At 42.6% G+C, this 17,715-nt stretch overlaps 1 protein-coding gene across 1 annotated transcript in view; it reads left to right on the top strand.

The window, feature by feature from the left end:
* ppp2r5a (protein phosphatase 2, regulatory subunit B', alpha isoform) overlaps positions 1–16,971 on the top strand; it is a 38,693-nt gene extending 21,722 nt beyond the window's left edge. Inside the window, exons 3-13 of the mRNA XM_070987156.1 lie at positions 4,042–4,143; positions 4,250–4,342; positions 8,652–8,782; positions 10,275–10,334; positions 10,846–10,954; positions 11,357–11,410; positions 11,596–11,646; positions 11,737–11,856; positions 12,435–12,562; positions 13,108–13,209; positions 14,203–16,971. Coding sequence (XP_070843257.1) covers positions 4,042–4,143; positions 4,250–4,342; positions 8,652–8,782; positions 10,275–10,334; positions 10,846–10,954; positions 11,357–11,410; positions 11,596–11,646; positions 11,737–11,856; positions 12,435–12,562; positions 13,108–13,209; positions 14,203–14,434 — 1,182 coding nt within the window. The 3' untranslated portion in view covers positions 14,435–16,971. The remainder of the gene's footprint in view (positions 1–4,041; positions 4,144–4,249; positions 4,343–8,651; positions 8,783–10,274; positions 10,335–10,845; positions 10,955–11,356; positions 11,411–11,595; positions 11,647–11,736; positions 11,857–12,434; positions 12,563–13,107; positions 13,210–14,202) is intronic.
* The last annotated feature ends 744 nt before the right edge of the window (positions 16,972–17,715 follow it).

Below are 17,715 nucleotides of genomic sequence, written 5' to 3' on the forward strand. Positions count from 1 at the left end.
GTTTATGGACGTCAAAGATAACGATATCCTTGGGCGAAATAAGTCACACAGAATCTAAAAATATGTGCATTATGTCTACAGTATGTTTTCAAATATGACTGAGTGACAGTATGAGTCAGAAGGCCTACGTTGTTTGACGTGAAGTGTGGCAATCAGAGGCTAAGTGCTTTAAGAACCTTAATTGCTTTCATTAGTTGCGTGTCACAGCTTCTGCTGCTGCTCCGTGTGCTGATCGTGTTAAGTGAACCAAATCGGTGTCAAACCACAAGTAACTTTCCAGTGTTTTAAGAACACCAGGGTGTACCCGTCCCCTTCATCTCACGCAGTGTCTGTGCCTCGTGTTTCTCGCCCTGGTTGTGCTGAAGAATAGGCAGATTAATCCCCTCAGTGATGACAGGCTGCTGTGATGTTAAACATGCATTGTCAGGCTAGATGTGGTTCAGATTCTGTTCCTGTGTGTTCCCCACTGCCATCAACCCCATCATTTGTCTTGACTGTGTGAGCGTTTGGCCTCAGAGCACGCCTCTGGAAAAATGGACATCACATTGAGATGCAGTGGTCTCGCCTGGCAACTCGCTCCGTGAGTCAGCTGATTGCGGTACAGCCAATGATGCGCCTCACACCAGGGAAAGCAAAGCAATACGCCACAGAGAGCTCACAGAGGTGGCACACTGATTATTATTCATCTGCCTCATTATCAGCATCTGCATACATCTGCATTCTCTGCAGATGATGATGAGGATGTAAAAGCCATTACTGTCATCTAGAAGGAATCAGAGGAAGAATCAGAGGAACATTGTTGCTTTAATCGTTGCTATGTAATTGCTTGGTTGTTATATCATAAGAGACATGCTTGTTTCATTAGTTGCTACCAGAGTCAGGTTAAAACTTGACTTCCTCAGTCAAGTTCAGTAGATACAGACTTGTCACACAGGTATGAAACAACCGGAGCCAACAGGTGAGTCAGAGGATTGGGGCAGGTTAGAGGCAGGTTAGATGTGCAAACTGAGGGCATCACCTTGGGCTTTAAAAATGTGATGGGCTGGATTTTCCACTGTATTCTGTCATTTTAAACACTAATGAATGAATGAATGGTGATAATAATTGTTCATTTGTCTTTTGTTTTGAAACCTCTAACTGCATCAGCAGTGAAGTACTGAAGTTTATTGCCAGTCATAGGCATAGTTAAGCTGAGTGTAATGACTTTCAGATGTATTTGTGGGGGTGTGGTAAATGCGTAGTATGTGCAGTATGTGCAACTTTCCTGCAGTGTTGTCAAAAAGTGCTACTTAAAGCAAACGGCCAGAAACTCCAAATCATGCAGCGAGTCAAGAGGTTCTGTCACTGTTTGGCTCAAGAATGGATGAGATGCTGGATGTAAGTGAGTTTGAACATTGTAGGATGGTTGTTTCCAGATGGTGTTTTCAGCAGCTCAGAAACAGCTGCACTCCACTTTCAGACTTCTCTAAAATAACAGGAAGAACACAAGCAGGCAAATAACAGCTCAGTGCCACAGCGGTGAGCTGAAGGGCATCTCTGAATGCGCAGCTCATTCAACCTTGAAGGGGATGGGCTACGGCAGCACAAGACCATGCTGGGTGCCATTCCTTTCAGCTTATAACACGATCAGGCTGACATGGTCATGTGAGGATCAAAACCAGATCTGAATGACGCAGCACAGAAGCATTGTTGCTGACCATGCTAGCAGGGTGATGTATAATGTCACAAAGCCCGCATCGTCTCTGGGTGCTTCCATGAATATTATTGTGACTTTGCAGCCAAAACAAGTCCTGTGAAACTCTGCACTCGAAAGGGACATATCCAGCAATTCCAAATCAGAAGTTCTTGAACCGTTCAGACCGCTTAGGGACTGAGGAGATACTTTAAACTTTGACACCACGTATGCTGACCTGCACAACGCATGTCCAATGGGTGCAAGTCACTGTGACCTCACACAACACACTTTTGGCCATAACTCAAGAATTCATGTGCAAATCATAACAAAATTTTACACTAAGTCCCTCACATTTCACATTTGGTCAGATGCTGAATTGGCGACTCTAATCTTGGGCCTCCACCTTTAAACTGTGCTGATTGTGTAGATCTTCTGTGCTGCACGGTTGAAGATGTGTGGAAAGCATCCATGTTTTACACTATGTAGCTTCTTTGCAGCAACATCCATATTTGCGTCGTTGTAGTCAACCATGAGCTGAGTGGCTCTGCCGATATTGAGCTTCAGATGATTATTGTTGCACCATGTGATGAAGCTCTCTGTAAAAATAGTCTCTAAGTGAAGACAGCATGTTTCTCACTTCAAGTTACTCACTGGAATCATACACGTAAATATAGTGACAACATCCGTTTCACCAAGAAATACAGTTAATGCCTGTTTATTAAATTACTTCACTACATATATGAGTGTGGACAGACATGGATGTAAATGTAATTTGACTGGTTAATGGGGACATTCAGCCACAGGGAAGTAATTGTAGTTTCTCTGAATCACTGGATCCTTCAAAGACCCCAGTCTTCTATAAGTATTTAACTAAAACAGTCTGAGAAGGAACAAACATGTTTGACCTGTGAAGAGGAGTTCACAGATAGACATGGCTTTGTTTTAAGGGGTCACAAGCCAAAAATTGTTGGGAACTACTGTTGTAACTCCACTGTCTGACCCTACTGGGACAATAATAAAAAAAATCTCAAGCATGACTGGAAATAACAGAGAGTATGAGGTTAGAATATTAATATAGACATCATGTACATTGCAATGAAGCAACCTTTTTAACCGTGTCGTGGAATTTTGTGCTGCTCTTCATGTGTTTTTGCTCGGCACATTTGGTGTGAACTGATGCTTGGAGAATAGTGTCCATGCTGTGTTTTTACCATTTCCATCTGTGGAGTTTCTGCTCACCCATTCACAAATAATTCTCCCTTGCAAAGTTTTTCCGTGAGTTTTGCAGCTCGTCAGACTATAGGCCACTGCCAGGTTTGAATTCCTTCGCTGCCTTCCTCTCCCATTAGTGTCATTTGGATTTTCCAGCTGCCAATAAAATAATTTGATGTTGTCTTTATCACTTCAGCATGAGAGTGTGCACCCAGCCACATAATGCCAGCTTTTCCAGCTCCCACTGTTATGCGTGTCACTCTCAAATTTACCCTTGCTAAAAATAACAAGGTGGGATAGAGGTGGCGGTGACCTGTCTACAGTGATTGTCTTCAGTACAGAATTTACATCGGGGGTTGCGACAGATGCAGGCTCTCTAATGGTTTTATCCAGCCCCTCCATGGTTTGGTGGTGCTATTAGATATCATCAGTTAAATTAAACATGCACCGAAATGGTGGCTTTCCACTCCGATTAACAAGCTGGCCGTGATGTTCATACATGTGTGTGTGTCTTCGATTCCTTTTGTGTTGTTCTAGCAGTTCTGGACAAACCAGAACACTGACTTAATTTGGTGTCCAGATAGTGTGCAGATCCAGTTCTAATGGATTAAAAGTCCACTTGTAACCACTTGTAATCAAAGTTTGCTTTCCCAGCCTATTTTTATTTCCCATCTATTTAATCTCTGGGAACAGCTGCTTATCACACCTGGCCATACAGTGTCTGTTTGGTACCTTGCTTCAGATACAAACGCAGTTACCGTGTCTGAGTTGCTTGGCATATATACAAATTGACTTTAACCAAATCCATTGGAAGGTTTATCATGCTTTAAGCACACTACTCCCACTCATTCATAATACAGAACAAACTGCATGTGTTAGATGTAGGAGGGGCTCTACCAATTACAGGAGCAGTTGTTGAATAATCTTGTTTTATTAGACCTGAGTGTGGAGCTCAGGAAACCAAATACAATTTAGTGAAATTGAACAACATTTGGTGGAAAAACAGAAAACTGTAATGTGTGTCATGGGGCTTCGGCAGTCATAGCAATGCCACAGAAAGCAGAAAATGACCCCCTTTTAAAGCAAATACCACGTTATTTCATTCATCTTTTTTTTTTTTTTTCTGATTGAGACTCTTCCTCCTCCCCCTCCAGATCTGCACCAATATTTTCCGGACTCTTCCACCAAGTGACAACCCTGATTTTGACCCGGAGGAGGATGAACCCACTCTAGAGGCTTCCTGGCCTCACATTCAAGTACGGATCTGATCTGTCTGTCTTTACCAACCTTTAGATGCCATCATTGTGTGCTGTAGTGGTGTATTTCTTTATTTTCTTTTCTGTATTTTCGTTTTTCTTCCAGCTGGTGTATGAGTTTCTCCTGCGGTTTCTAGAGAATCCAGACTTCCAGCCCAGCATTGCAAAGCGCTACATCGATCAGAAATTTGTTCTGCAGGTAAGAGACTTTTTTTTAGCATGATTGATTGGTGTCATAATTGTATGTTAGAGCAGACTACTGGTGGCTGTTGTGACAGTTTTGTAACTAGGGGCTATTGTCATTAATTGTTCTGAATAAAAAAGGTCAGCAAATTGCAAAAAGAAAAGTGGCCAGCACACTAAGAGTAGAGTCCAGCATGGTGTCCTCAAATGCCTTGTTTTACTTGATCAACATTCCTAAAACCGCAAAATAATTAGTCTACTATCATAGAAGGACGATATTCACATTTAAGAAGCTTATTGCTTCAACTATTAATTGATTAATCGCTGCAGCTCCTACTGGCTGTTACAGATGGCTGGACAAATGCTTAGAGTTTTTAAGACAGTGAGCACATAATAACAGTAATTACAAGCACACTGCAATGTGTTTGGGAATTCAGCAACGCTACGGTGCAATTAGCTGGATGAGTCAAACCATTAGTACGCTGTAGCTAAGCTACATCTGCCCTGGCTCAGTACCAGCGTACTGCAGGAATGCTTCGCCGCTTTCATGAAGCCGCAGAGCGAAGCAGCAGATAACCGGGGGACCACAGGGCCTGGAATGTTGGCTGGGCCACATCCGAGGTGCCTGGACCGACTTTCCATGATGTGAGTGTGTCGTGGGGGAGCTTTAAATAGCCGCATGTTGTTTACTCTTCAGGTTGAGAGAAAAAGACTGTGGTTGGAGCAGAGAGAATGCGGTGGAGGTTTGAGAGGCAATACAGGCCGTGAAGGAAGGCCCGTGGTTTGTTAAATTTCAGTTTTCATAAGACACGCAGCACAGGAGGTGTTCACATGCATATTCAACATAGAGGTCAAAGCATGAAGGCAGCCAGGCGGCGCTTCCCTGGAGGAGGTAGAGGTTCAGTGGTTTGCTCAAGGGCATTTTGACATGGGAGCAGGCATTTTTGTGTTGCAGTGATCAAAAAGATAAGGTTCCACGGCATCCATTCAAAGCCTCAGAGAGTCCCTGTTAGGTGTGTCTGGATGCCCCTGACTGACATTGCTTGTTGCCAATGTTTGATATTTGTCCATGTCTTTAAGGTGTTTCCTATTACATTATTGTCATGCAGCAGCACCCCCCCCCCCCTTCTTAGAAATGGGTGTGGAGTAATACAAACATGCAGCATAGCATCTCAGTGTGGGAAACATGTTTTGATGTCAACTTTGATTTAGTCAGCACTTTGTGAAGCTTTGTAGCTGTTACATGTTTTCCAATCGTACCTGTCCCACGACGTCCTGAAGTGACAGAAGTCATTATGCTGTGCATGACTGTGTTGGTGGCATATCCCAGTGCCAGAAAGATGATCCACGTGTGATCAACTAGTGCAGAAAACAGCTGCTGCTGAAAACAGCCTCCGACATGGGAAAACAACCATATGTGGAGTTAAGAGCAGAACATGTGGTCAGACACGTGGTCAGGGTGTATTTTAGGCCTTTTTTAGTAAGGGATCACTGCTGAAATGTTTTGGACTGTGTCTTTGTTGGTGTGAAGGATCTGCTTTTGCTCAGTTTCTGGTTTATTATCAAGTGTTTGGGTTTTGAAAAGCTTGACGCATTTAGATCCAAACCTGTTTCAGAAAGTTTCATTAGTCAATGTGCTATTGATTTCCTCAGTTAATATTCCTATGAAAAATGCTCCTGTTAGAAATGAATTGAACATTGTGGGAGCTTAAATCATTTCCAAGCCCGGCATGCTGAATACTGGTTTGTTTGCTCAGTCTAGTTGTAACTAAACTATTCGACTGTAAAACACATTTGCTTTTGCACACAATGTTGAGTTTATGCAGTTGCAAAGTGCGAGGCAGTGAGACAGCTCCCTGTTTCAGCTGCAGACTGTGTGTGGCCGCTTTGTCCTGCTAAATCCATACAGCAGAGCTGATAAAGCACTCTTTCAGAGCAGTCAGGAACACATATTTGCATACAACTAACTCAGTATGTGTTGACATTAAATGATCAGTTTCCAGCGTGTCCTCGGCGTGTTGTAGGTTGCTTTCTCGCCTGTATGTACCTCCATCCTCTTGGGGTCATATAACCGAGAACACACGCTGTAGCAGGGTGTGAAAATCTGATATCCCTGTTAGCAACTCCTCACACACAACTGGTAAGACATTTAATCACAAAACAAAATCATATCAAGGTACAGATGAGAACAGATGAACTGACATAGTCCAGCCAGATGGAGCCTGAGGTTTTATAAGTAAATATAGAAATGTTTTTTTAAGCTGATTGCCTTTATGATTGGGCCTTGTGTGTAACTACAAATAACATGTAGCCTAGCAATATTTTGTTTCTGGACTTTAGGTATAAATCACACTGTGGCTGCCTCGGTTATTCAGGGACATGTTCTGATCAGGCTCCTGAGAAAACTCCAATCCTGGTGCGGCCTATTGTGATTGAATATTGACATTTCCTCAGGCACACACTGCATGTCTGAATTATACTCTGTGCAGCTTTTGTTTCATAATAAAGCCAATGTCTGTGTCCCATTTTGTCCCCATCAATCAACAGCAGCTCAGCTGAGTGGTCAAAAGTTTCTCAAGAATGTAAAGTTTGCAGAAAAAAAGGGTTTTCATGAATATATTAACAGAAACCTCTTTTATTTTTCCTCCCTTCCTCTGTGTACATTCATCAGATTCATGAGACAATCAGTGTCTTGCTGTTCAGGCTGGGCCTAAGAAATGTTCCCAGAGCCCGAGGCGATGTCTTCAAATTACACTCTGTGTCACAATAAGTCTATAACGCACAGATATTTAATTTACAATAACAGAAAACAGACACAAGCGGATAATCCTCAGAAAATATTTGGCAGTTATGTTTGGTAAATAATTTCAACTTAAGTTCTCGATATCTGTCACCGTTGCATCAGTTTACACAATTCAATCAATATACTGTACGTGTATCATGATATTGTACATTTGATTAGTAGACCGTTTTAATAGATGGAAATGCATATGTGCAGATTCAAATACTTCAGGGTAAAATCCTGTAAATCCAACACCGCCACACCACAAAGAAGTACTGAACATTCATTTAAAGCATTGCAAGAAAAGGCCTGATCGCCCTCAGAGCTGTTATTTGGTGTGCTGCTTGGTCCAGTATGGAAGGTGATGGTGAGTAGTAAGGCCTAACTAGAAGCCTGGGAAAATATGTTTGGGCACCAAAACAAGCCACACGTGAGATCTTGAAAGCCGTGTGATGTGCCCGAGCAGATCTCCAGTTGCTACATGAGCGCTGCTCAGTTACAGCAAATAAGGACCGGTTGCACTGTTTAACTCCCAGCGTTTGATATGTGTGGCTGAATGAATGTGATTCAGCGCAGTGCAGAAGAAAACATATGTCCACGATGAAACCCTTTCCTGGATAGACGCAGGTTTAAAAATAGGCACCTGTCACTGAGGTGCTGTCGGCTCGCTAGTGGAAGATAAAAACCCTGAAGCTGATTTGAGCCTGAAAACGTTGTGTCTCATCTCGATGGCATCGGCCCTGCTGCCCTCAACATTATTGTAATAATGACTTATCATACGTTGCTGGAAATAGGTGTTAGATGCCAGAGATTTCAAATCCATTTACAATACATAGCATCCAGGCATACCGTACATACTGTATATTTGTTATGTAAGATGCTGGTAGCTGGTAGGATATGACCTGATAATTTACAGCCTTACAGCAAGCACAATTAAGTTGTTAAGCGTGTTTGAAAAGACGTCCCTAGGTTGCTAGTTAGCTTAGATGTGTGAGATATGGAGAAAGCTCATTTCACAATGAGTAATCACAGCAGCCAGCAGCATTTCAGGAACAGTATCAGGCGAACCTGCAGTGATGGCTTATTATGCCTCAGGGGAGATTGTCCAGGACATCACATAACAAAGGCCACATATTCAGTGAGTCGTCTGGCAACTGCATTGATAATGAGACAAGATGTGGAGTCTGTCTCCAGCTCAGCGGGCGATCGATCGATCAATTACGTCATCTGTTCACTTTGCTGTAATTAACCAGGGAAAATTTGAGACAAACGGCCCAATCAATCACAACCAGCATCTACCGCCCAAACCCGGACTGTGTAGCAAGCATTTAAAGATATACAAATGTAATTCCCATTCAGTCAAATGCTCTATTGGTCAAAAATAATCCCAGTACAGGTACAAGAATCTTGTCATGACAATACAGTTACATCTCCAGTCTGGAGACACGATAGAAGAAGGTATTATCATTTCACTGAAAAACCCTTTCCAGAGCTGAGAACTGAAGCAGTGTGTGTTTGTCTTCTTCTCTGTCCGTCCTTTCAGCTGCTGGAGCTGTTCGACAGCGAGGACCCGAGGGAGAGGGACTTCCTGAAGACCATCCTGCATCGGATTTATGGAAAGTTCCTGGGGTTGAGGGCTTTCATCAGGAAGCAGATCAACAACATTTTCTTGCGGTGAGTGAAATGTTCAAAACGTGAACTTGTTTGCTGTCCCATCATGTGTTCCTGTTTTCTTGCCTTTCTTTATTTAAACCAGGTAAAAAGTCTCACTGAGATTAAAATGTCGAGAGAGACTTGGCCAGGAAGGCAGCATCAAAGCAAAGTGTCATGTAGATGACAAACAGGCTGAGACAACTGCCACAGACGAGTAGGTCTGTGTAATGTTCAGGGATGTGAGAAAAATCACAAACCGGTCGGTGTTGCGTCACTTCCTGCTTGGAGCAAAGTCGGTGTCTCCTGATCCCAACACCTGTTCCCTGTGTTTTCTTTTTACATCAGCCAGTTGAAATGAGAAGCTGAAAGTCACCACCGAATCTCTGGCAAAATGTTTTGGAACAGTGCCTTGCACTGTGAAGTACCTCCATATCTGAGAATAAAGTTTCATAAGGAAGGCACGAGGAGTTCTGTCAGGCCTCTGCACCACAGGAAATGTTCCTAAGGACTGAAAGCCTTTTGAGGAAATCAGAAACTACACCTGCATTTCAACCAGAGGAAAGACAAACTAAATCTTGTTCCAGTGCTGCTGCAGGTGTCCTTTCTTCTGGGGTAGTAGTTTCCAAAGGTTCAAACAAACAACATGATGATTCTGCGCTGTTGTTTCCTCCTATGAAAATGACCTGTCATCAGATGAATGGGACTGATCCTCGCGGGTCTTTAGACGGGGCTTTTTGGTTTCCACTTTACTTCCTTTGTCTGTATATTTTCTGCAACTATTTGATCACGATCGACTTTCACTGAGGATTCCCACAAGTCAGAAACTTCATTTGGAAAAGACATTTCATCTGTGTAGGCAAAAACAGATTCATCCCAGCCCCTTAAAACAGAGAGGAAGAGGAAAAATGTTCACATGGAGGCATCAGATATCGTCAGCAGCAGGGTGTTGATTCTTCTGCCTCCTGTTGCTGCGTGACAATGGGCTTCAGATGATTGAAACAGGGGGGCACTTGATGTCGTTTCCAACAGGCAAGGTGGCAAAACGGGTGCACCCACTTTGACCATCTGTCGCTGGGAATAAAAATAGTGCCACAGTTGTCAGGCTCTGTCTGTACATACCATGGGTGCAGGGCTAGATGGAAGCGGGTTACCAAGCAGAGGAGGTGAATGATGGTATGGATCATCACCTTACGTAAGGCTTGGAGATTTGAGATTTCAGGCCTAGAACATACAAGTGACCCCAGATCAAATGCACTCTGACGGCTAATTCGGGCAAAAAAAAAAAAAAAAAAACAACTAACTAAATACAGAGGAAGCAATATCAGAGTTTTGTGGTCTGTATGTCTGAGAATCAAGGGAACAGCAGGAACATTTTGTTCATAAAACCCAACTCCCAAATGAGAGTGGCGATATTTCAAAGGAGCACAGTGTTGTGAGCAGCTGAATCACTTGTGTGTCCTGTTTTCTGCGCTTTTTGTGTCTGTGTGCTTCACAATTTTTGTGGCTGTTGCAGGTTCATCTATGAAACTGAGCACTTCAACGGAGTTGCTGAGCTGCTGGAAATCCTGGGAAGGTGAGTAATGAAGTTTGGTCATCATGTAACCGTGAATCACCATTGATGTGCTTTGGCTTTGAGTGCTGAATGCGTGTAAAAGAGTAAACTTCTTCATAATACGTTCAGCTGGAACACATTTGAAATTTTGGCTTCTTTCTGTCCTTTTAACAAGTACGATAACTTGTTTTTTTGAAACGGTCTTGTTTGTACACTCTCAAAGAAAGATCATCAGTAAAAGAGGAACCTGTTCCTTATTCAGCCTTAGCTTTACTGCACACAGTCCGGGTTGTAAACAGGCTTGGACGTGGAGGACTTGTGCTCTCTTGCAGTCCTGAACTAAAAGGCCCCTCAGGCGTCCTCTCTTCCGTCATCTTGCAGTGAATTCTCTCTGTCTTTTTTCGGCCTCAGGAGCTGAATGTATTCACCACAGCGCTCCGCTCTGATTTTGTGGCGTTCAGTCTGTGCTGCTGTTTTGTCTTTCTGTGCAGTAATCTGTCTTAACGTTGTCCTGTTGGGTTTCTGTTTGCAGTATCATCAACGGGTTTGCGTTGCCTCTGAAGGCAGAGCACAAGCAGTTCCTCATGAAGGTGCTCATCCCGTTACACACAGCTAAAGCGTTGTCCCTTTTCCATGCGCAGGTAGGAGAAACTGTCTTTACTGTTAATTCTATTATTTTGTTCTAATATGCATTAATGTGTGCTGTATGTCATTCAAAACTGCACAGAAAAGATTTGACAGAGTGTGTAGCTGAATCATACAGCTGTAATAAAAAAAAAAAAAAACAGGTTGAAGCACTGTCCTGATGTAATCTGTGCACTGCAGCATCTCCTGGTGGTATGGATGTGGAAATGCACTGGCTCAGTGATTATTACTGTCTCTCAGTGCATCTTAAATTTCTTAAATTTTCCACAGAAGAAATCAATAAGAATAATTAATGATTTCACCCCAAATACACATTTAACAAGAGATATCTTTTCAGAGGATGTTTGGTCTTGTGCGGTCTTTGGGTACATTTACTGTTTTCCTTTTGTGTCCCTCAGCTGGCCTACTGTGTGGTCCAGTTCCTGGAGAAGGATCCTACACTCACTGAACCGGTACTTTTTTTTTTTTTTTATCATTCTTCCCACTTAAAGCAAAAAAAGCCTCGAGCACTAAATTCAACATACACTGTGGAGAGACTTGTTTTGGGTGCCAGCAGCCACCCACTCAAACAGACTGTTGCTTTTTTTGGCAGAAATTAGACCGAAATTCTCATGAAATTCTCTCGTTGTCTGTGCAGGTGATCCGCGGGCTGCTGAAGTTTTGGCCTAAAACTTGCAGCCAGAAAGAGGTATTCTGTCTGTAAGCACACATCCCACTCATCACAGTCGTCTACCAGATCTGAATGTCGCTTCATGCTCTGCACCTCTCCTCTAATTAGGTGATGTTCCTCGGGGAGATTGAGGAGATTCTGGATGTCATTGAGCCAACGCAATTCAAAAAAATCCAGGAGCCGTTGTTCAAACAGATCTCTAAATGTGTGGCCAATCCACACTTTCAGGTACACAAACATACAGAAGCATACAGACCTTTGTTTCTGTCGTCTGCCAGTACTCCCTTCATGAATATGTATATGTATACGGTAACACTTTAAGTTCTCTGTTTAGCACAGAAACATTTAGTACTATAACATAGTTATAAGCACGTATGTGTATGACAACAGCTGTAACTCCTCCTGTGTGCTGTAATAATAATTTGAGTAATTGTTCAGCCATATGTGTAATCCAGTACTGTTGAATCAACACAGTCTGAATGAAAACTGAACATCATAATCTTCATGAACTAAAAAAACTACATATGTTTCCACACATTGTTGCCAATAAACTGGCAAATGAGTGTGTTTCCTTGGATTTTGCTGTCATCACTTCCACGTTCATTTACCCAGACATGACGTCTGAAGTGAAATTCCATCACATTCACGCTACATGACGCACGTCTGAAAGGGGCTTTTGTTCTCCTCATCCGAACCTTTTCATGACTGAAGAAAATCAAAGAGGCGTTCGTCATTAAGCAGCTCAACCCCTCTCAGTCAGCCTCATGGGGAGACTGTGTCACTGTTTTCCGTCTCTGTCTTCGCAGGTAGCAGAGCGAGCGCTGTACTTCTGGAATAACGAGTACATCCTTAGCCTCATCGAGGAGAACATCGACAAGATCCTTCCCATCGTGTTCGGTAGCCTGTACAGAATCTCCAAAGAGCACTGGAATCCGTAAGTACTCGAGTCCAGAGAGGGCGGTTTCAGCCAAGCTGTCCAGCGAACTTAATATCATTCACATACAGTTACACATGCTTAGCTAAGTTGCCATGGTAACTCCAGAGGTACTCTGATCTTCAGCGTTATAAAGAAACTGTTTGATGAATAGAAACTGAGCTCAAAGTCCACTTATTGATTCACACTTTCAACCACATGTGAATCCTTAGCCAGTGGACATGTTGAGCGTGAACTCTGTGTACGGTTCCTAAACATCCAGCTGTGTGTGTTTGAAGCCGCCGTCATGTGCTGCTCTTCACACTGTGTTTACACACACACATTACAGACAGACATACAGACGCCACCGTGATGACACAGCGCCTCATCATTTACCGTTTCCTTGGACAGAAAAGTGAGACAAACCTCTGAACACAGTGTCATTCATTTAATCGCTGCATACAGAGAGACATTAAGACGTTTGCTTGTCAGCTCGTAACTCTGATTTCTTAAAAAAGTCTGACCAGCTGTGTTACTGATGCTGGAGTATCTCTGCTGTGTTGCAGGACAATCGTCGCTCTGGTCTACAACGTCCTGAAGACGCTGATGGAGATGAACTGCACTCTGTTCGATGAGCTGACCTCCTCCTATAAAGCAGACAGGCAGCGGTCAGTAACAGACACTTCCAGAGTATGAAACATGGGCCGTAAATCATAGTCATCATCTGCTGGGCCAGTTTCAGTCTCTGACCCTGAGGCCACAGAACCAGTTTGTCCTCTTCACTTCATTAGCGTCTCCCTGAAAGAATGAATCAGTGCAATCTCTCAATCCTGCCCCTCAGGGTACGAAGTGCTGCTGGTTTTCTACCGTTCAGACATGTCATTTCAATTTCACCTTGCAATCCAGATGTTAATGAGGTTACTAGTGTCACTTACAATGACCCTGAAAGGAGTGAAAACAGATGAATATGTAATGCTTTATTCTATATTTTTATAACACAAATTGTTTTCAGTGAAAACTCTACTGTAGTTAAGCAAATGTCCACAGTGACTGTGAATGCTCATGATGCGCACGATGAGCTCCTAGTGGCACCACGGCGTGTGTGTGTGTGTGTGTGTGTGTGTGTGTGTGTGTGTGTGTGTGTGTGTGTGTGTGTGTGTGTGTGTGTGTGTGTGTGTGTGTGTGTGTGTGTGTGTGTGTGTGTGTGTGTGTGTGTGTGTGTGTGTGTGTGTGTGTGTGTGTGTGCGTGCTTTGAGTGGTCGGCAAGACTAGAAAAATGCTACATACATGCAGGCAATTTTAGCATTTAGCAATTTAGCACAGACTGACACCAGTCAAGGTCTGTCTCACATCTGATTAAGTCCATTTAAATTAAATCATTAACACTTTTCCAACAAGTGAAGGAGTCTGATACCTCCTTAAAAGATTTAAGGGAAAGGTGCTTTTAACTATCAGAATGCAAGCTATGAGTTTTTAATCAGCGTTATTTTGCTCTAGGATGGAATTTTTCTCTTTTAAGAGTGAATTGAGTAATATTCAATTTGATCCCTCTGGCCTTTACTATAAAGGTACAGCTGAAGTCAGGTGGCCCCCACAGGCTGGTTTTGTAAAAGTTTTATGCACCACTTTATACTTACGTTGTTAAAACGTGGCCTTCACAGGGAGAAGAAGAAGGAGCAGGAGAGGGACGAGCTGTGGAAGAAGCTGGAGGAGTTGAAGCTCAGCAGCTCCACTCTGGTCCAGAACAACAGCCACAGGCTCCCGAGTGTCCAGAATAACAACAACAACAACAACAGTAATAGTAACGACACCCAGGACAAGAGCGTAGACGCAGACAACAGCGAGCCTGATGTCAGCGCGGCAGCCAGTGAGAGCGCCTCATGTGCCAAATGACAGCGGACGTCGAGTTTTTTATTCCGTGATGGTTTGACGTGACGTTCAGGACTGTCAGGAGAGGATTAACAGAGAGAGAAAAACACAAATTACACCTCAACAGTATATTAAATCTAGTTAGAGTGACTTAGAACGCCAGCATTTCTTTGGCAGAAAAAAAATCTATATTTCAACTTAAGACTATTTTTGGATGTTACAGTGTGGCTGCAGTATATTGTTTATTTGTCTGATCAAAGATGTATCCTTTCACATTTAGTTTCTTAACTGAAAATGATTGTATGATACATGGGAGGGGAGAAAATAATTATGACTTGAATTTAATGTTTCCGATTGTGCTGCACTTAGACGAGCTGAATAGCTATTTAAAGATGTCTATTTTTTAATGTGCTTTTCCTTGTTGCTGCCAACACTTAAGGAAGAAGGGAACTGCGGACTTTGGGAGTATTTGGGGCAGATGGGACCAGATCCATAGCTAGACATTCAGTGTCCATTGTTGTAAAGAAAAAGGGCTGTTATCAGGAGCAGAAGACTCAAGAGGACAGTTACTTCCCATTGGAGACAGAATGGGAGGCGCGTGGCCAAAAAAGGTAAATCTAAAGAGTAATAATCCCAGATGTGGACTGATATCTCTGGAAGTGACTCTGCTTTGGACTATGAAGTTAAATCTGGTTCACAATTAAGAGTAAGTGTCATGTTTGTGAGATTATTTTTGTGTTTCAGGTGTTGGTAAATATTTTCTTATCCGGGTGAAAACGTGAAGCTAATAGTTGTAACACACCTGCGTTTCTAAGATTAATTACACTAAAGTATTGAGAAGAGGGCTTTCAAAGAATGAACCGTTTTTCAGCCTGACTGGAATTAAACGCATGGTTTCATACTTTGGGAAGTTGACTCATCAGCTTTGTTGCTGAGAGTTAGATGAGAAGATTGATGCCACTCATGTCTGCACAGTGAATATGAAGCTACAGCCAGCTAGCTGTTAGCTTAAGTTAACTTAAAAACTGCGCTCGCCTGGCTCTGTTTAAAGCCACGTTCAGGTCGATTTGAGCCCTGCGGCAACATTAGAGCCCGCCCACCACGGCGCTGCCTTGGCCAATCACACACGCGAGCTCACATTCCTGGTGATCTCTTTGTAATGTGGGCGCTGTATTTCTTCTGTTTACCTCACGACCGCCGTGACCAAAGATAAAACCATTGTAGAAGTTGTAAAATCCTGTATGTGAGTGCTACAAACGGTTGTGCAGTGTTTTGGCGTCTGCTAAGCTTTTAAATGCATTAATCTGTTATTTCAACATCCTGGATCGTGCTTCATTGTCTCACTGGCACCTTTAACAACACAGCCTCACCACCAGTCGCCCATAGCGTTGTTTGTAAGGCCCTTTTCTGTCTGAATCATCACTTTTGGGGAGGTTGCACTCTGGACTATTTCTGAACTTTTGTTTTTACACTGCAATGCTGATACTGATTACGAAAAACATGTCAGTCCGCTTAACAGGTGTTTGTAGGCAGATTTTGCTTTGTTTGTACACAGCCAGGCTAGCTGTTTCCCTCCCTTTCCAGTCTTTATGCTAAGCTAAGCTAACTGACTGCTTGTTGTAGCTTCATACTTGGCATACAGACATGAGTGGTATCGATCTCATTAAACTCTCAGTAAGAAAACAAATAAAAGTTCCATTTCCCAAAATGTTGAACTGTTCTTTTAAAAGAAGCCGATTTCAGAGATAAAAACATATGAGACCGACAGTACTTTTTTTTTTTTTTTTTTCCAGAGTATTGAGGAAGCAAATATTTTTGAGTGTTTCATTGTGCAGATGGATTATGATGGGATGCAGGATGCACTTGAGTGTGTACATTTGCTGAGTGCGTATGTGTGTATATGTTAGTTTGGAGGCTACTTAAAGGGAAATGCCACTCCGTTTAAGATTTTGTGTACAGTACTTTGTTTCTGTGGTCGAGGAACGTGCAGTCGCCGCATAGGAACGCAAGTGGTTTTCTGTCGGAGCTGAAAAGCAGAGACTCAGACTTGTCTTACCACTTGTCTGGTATTTTACAATGCACAAGAGGCTGGTTTTGTGTATTGTGAGTTTTTTATATATATCTCTATATCCAAACAAGGCTCATTATGAAGTAGTGATATCAAGAAAAGGAAAGCACCAGAAAATTGTTTTCACAGGTGATTGTTCGCATCAATGCCTGTTCACTCCCTGCATCTCCAGACTTTATTATAAGCTCACAAGGTTTTTTTTTTTCCACGCTCCGACACTGGGAGTTGATAGATGAACGAACGTCTGACTGCCACAGATCACAGGAATGACTGCTTCACATTGAATGGCGTTCCCTCTGAACCTGACTGTCTGCTCTTTTACTTCTGAGTTCATTTTTTTTTTCAGTCCAGTCTCTTCTGATGCCTTTCTGTCAGTACTGCATTCCAACCTCTGTGAATAAAAAACTGTGGGGAACCTGTTTTGTAATCGCAGATCTTATTTAGGTTTCACCGTCAAATAAAGTTGACTTTATCTTTCTACTCAAGGCCTAAACACCAGTGTCTTCTTTCCCTTTTCTCTCTCACTAATGTGTGTTGAGTTGTAGTACAGTGTGGAGGTCAACAGATGGTGCAAGGTGATTTTTCTTTCGTCACCGGCATCGAGCTCCGCATTGCTGCTGGCTTCATAGGAGAGCTGTAACATTTCTTTGAATTGTTACCGTTTAATAATGTGCGTGTATGATCTTTATTTGCTCAGGTCTGCTTTAGATCAAGATCTCTTCTGCAAGAGAGAAAAAAGAAAGTGTAAAAAATACACCATTACAGGTAAAAGTCCTGCTTTCAAAATCCTACTTAAATAAAAGAACAGAAGAATTGTCAGCTGAATGTACTTTAAGTAACAAGAGTACTCCCTCTGGCTGATGCTGTATATGATCATATACTTCATGACATCGTGAGTTAATCAGTGTATGAGCAGCATCTTGCTGTTGTAGCTGGTGGAGGCGGAGCGATTTTTAACTACATTCTGTCACTGTTGGTATTTCACTCCAGTGGTTCTCAACATGCGGGTCAGGCCCACCTGAGGGTCATGAGATGAGTAATGAGGTAAGAAAGGAGGAACACAAGTATAATGTAGCGTAGTACAGTGCAGCACATTATGGCTGTGTAGTAGAGTGGAGTACAGTACAGTATAGTTTAGTACAGCAGACATTTTGACTCGTCACGGTGGAAAAAGCTTAGATGTTACATTAAAACATTACATTAAACATTAAAGCACAGTATCATATAGAATTGTATG

Source organism: Chaetodon trifascialis, chromosome 19 (assembly GCF_039877785.1).
Source record: "Chaetodon trifascialis isolate fChaTrf1 chromosome 19, fChaTrf1.hap1, whole genome shotgun sequence".
NCBI lineage: Eukaryota > Metazoa > Chordata > Actinopteri > Chaetodontiformes > Chaetodontidae > Chaetodon > Chaetodon trifascialis.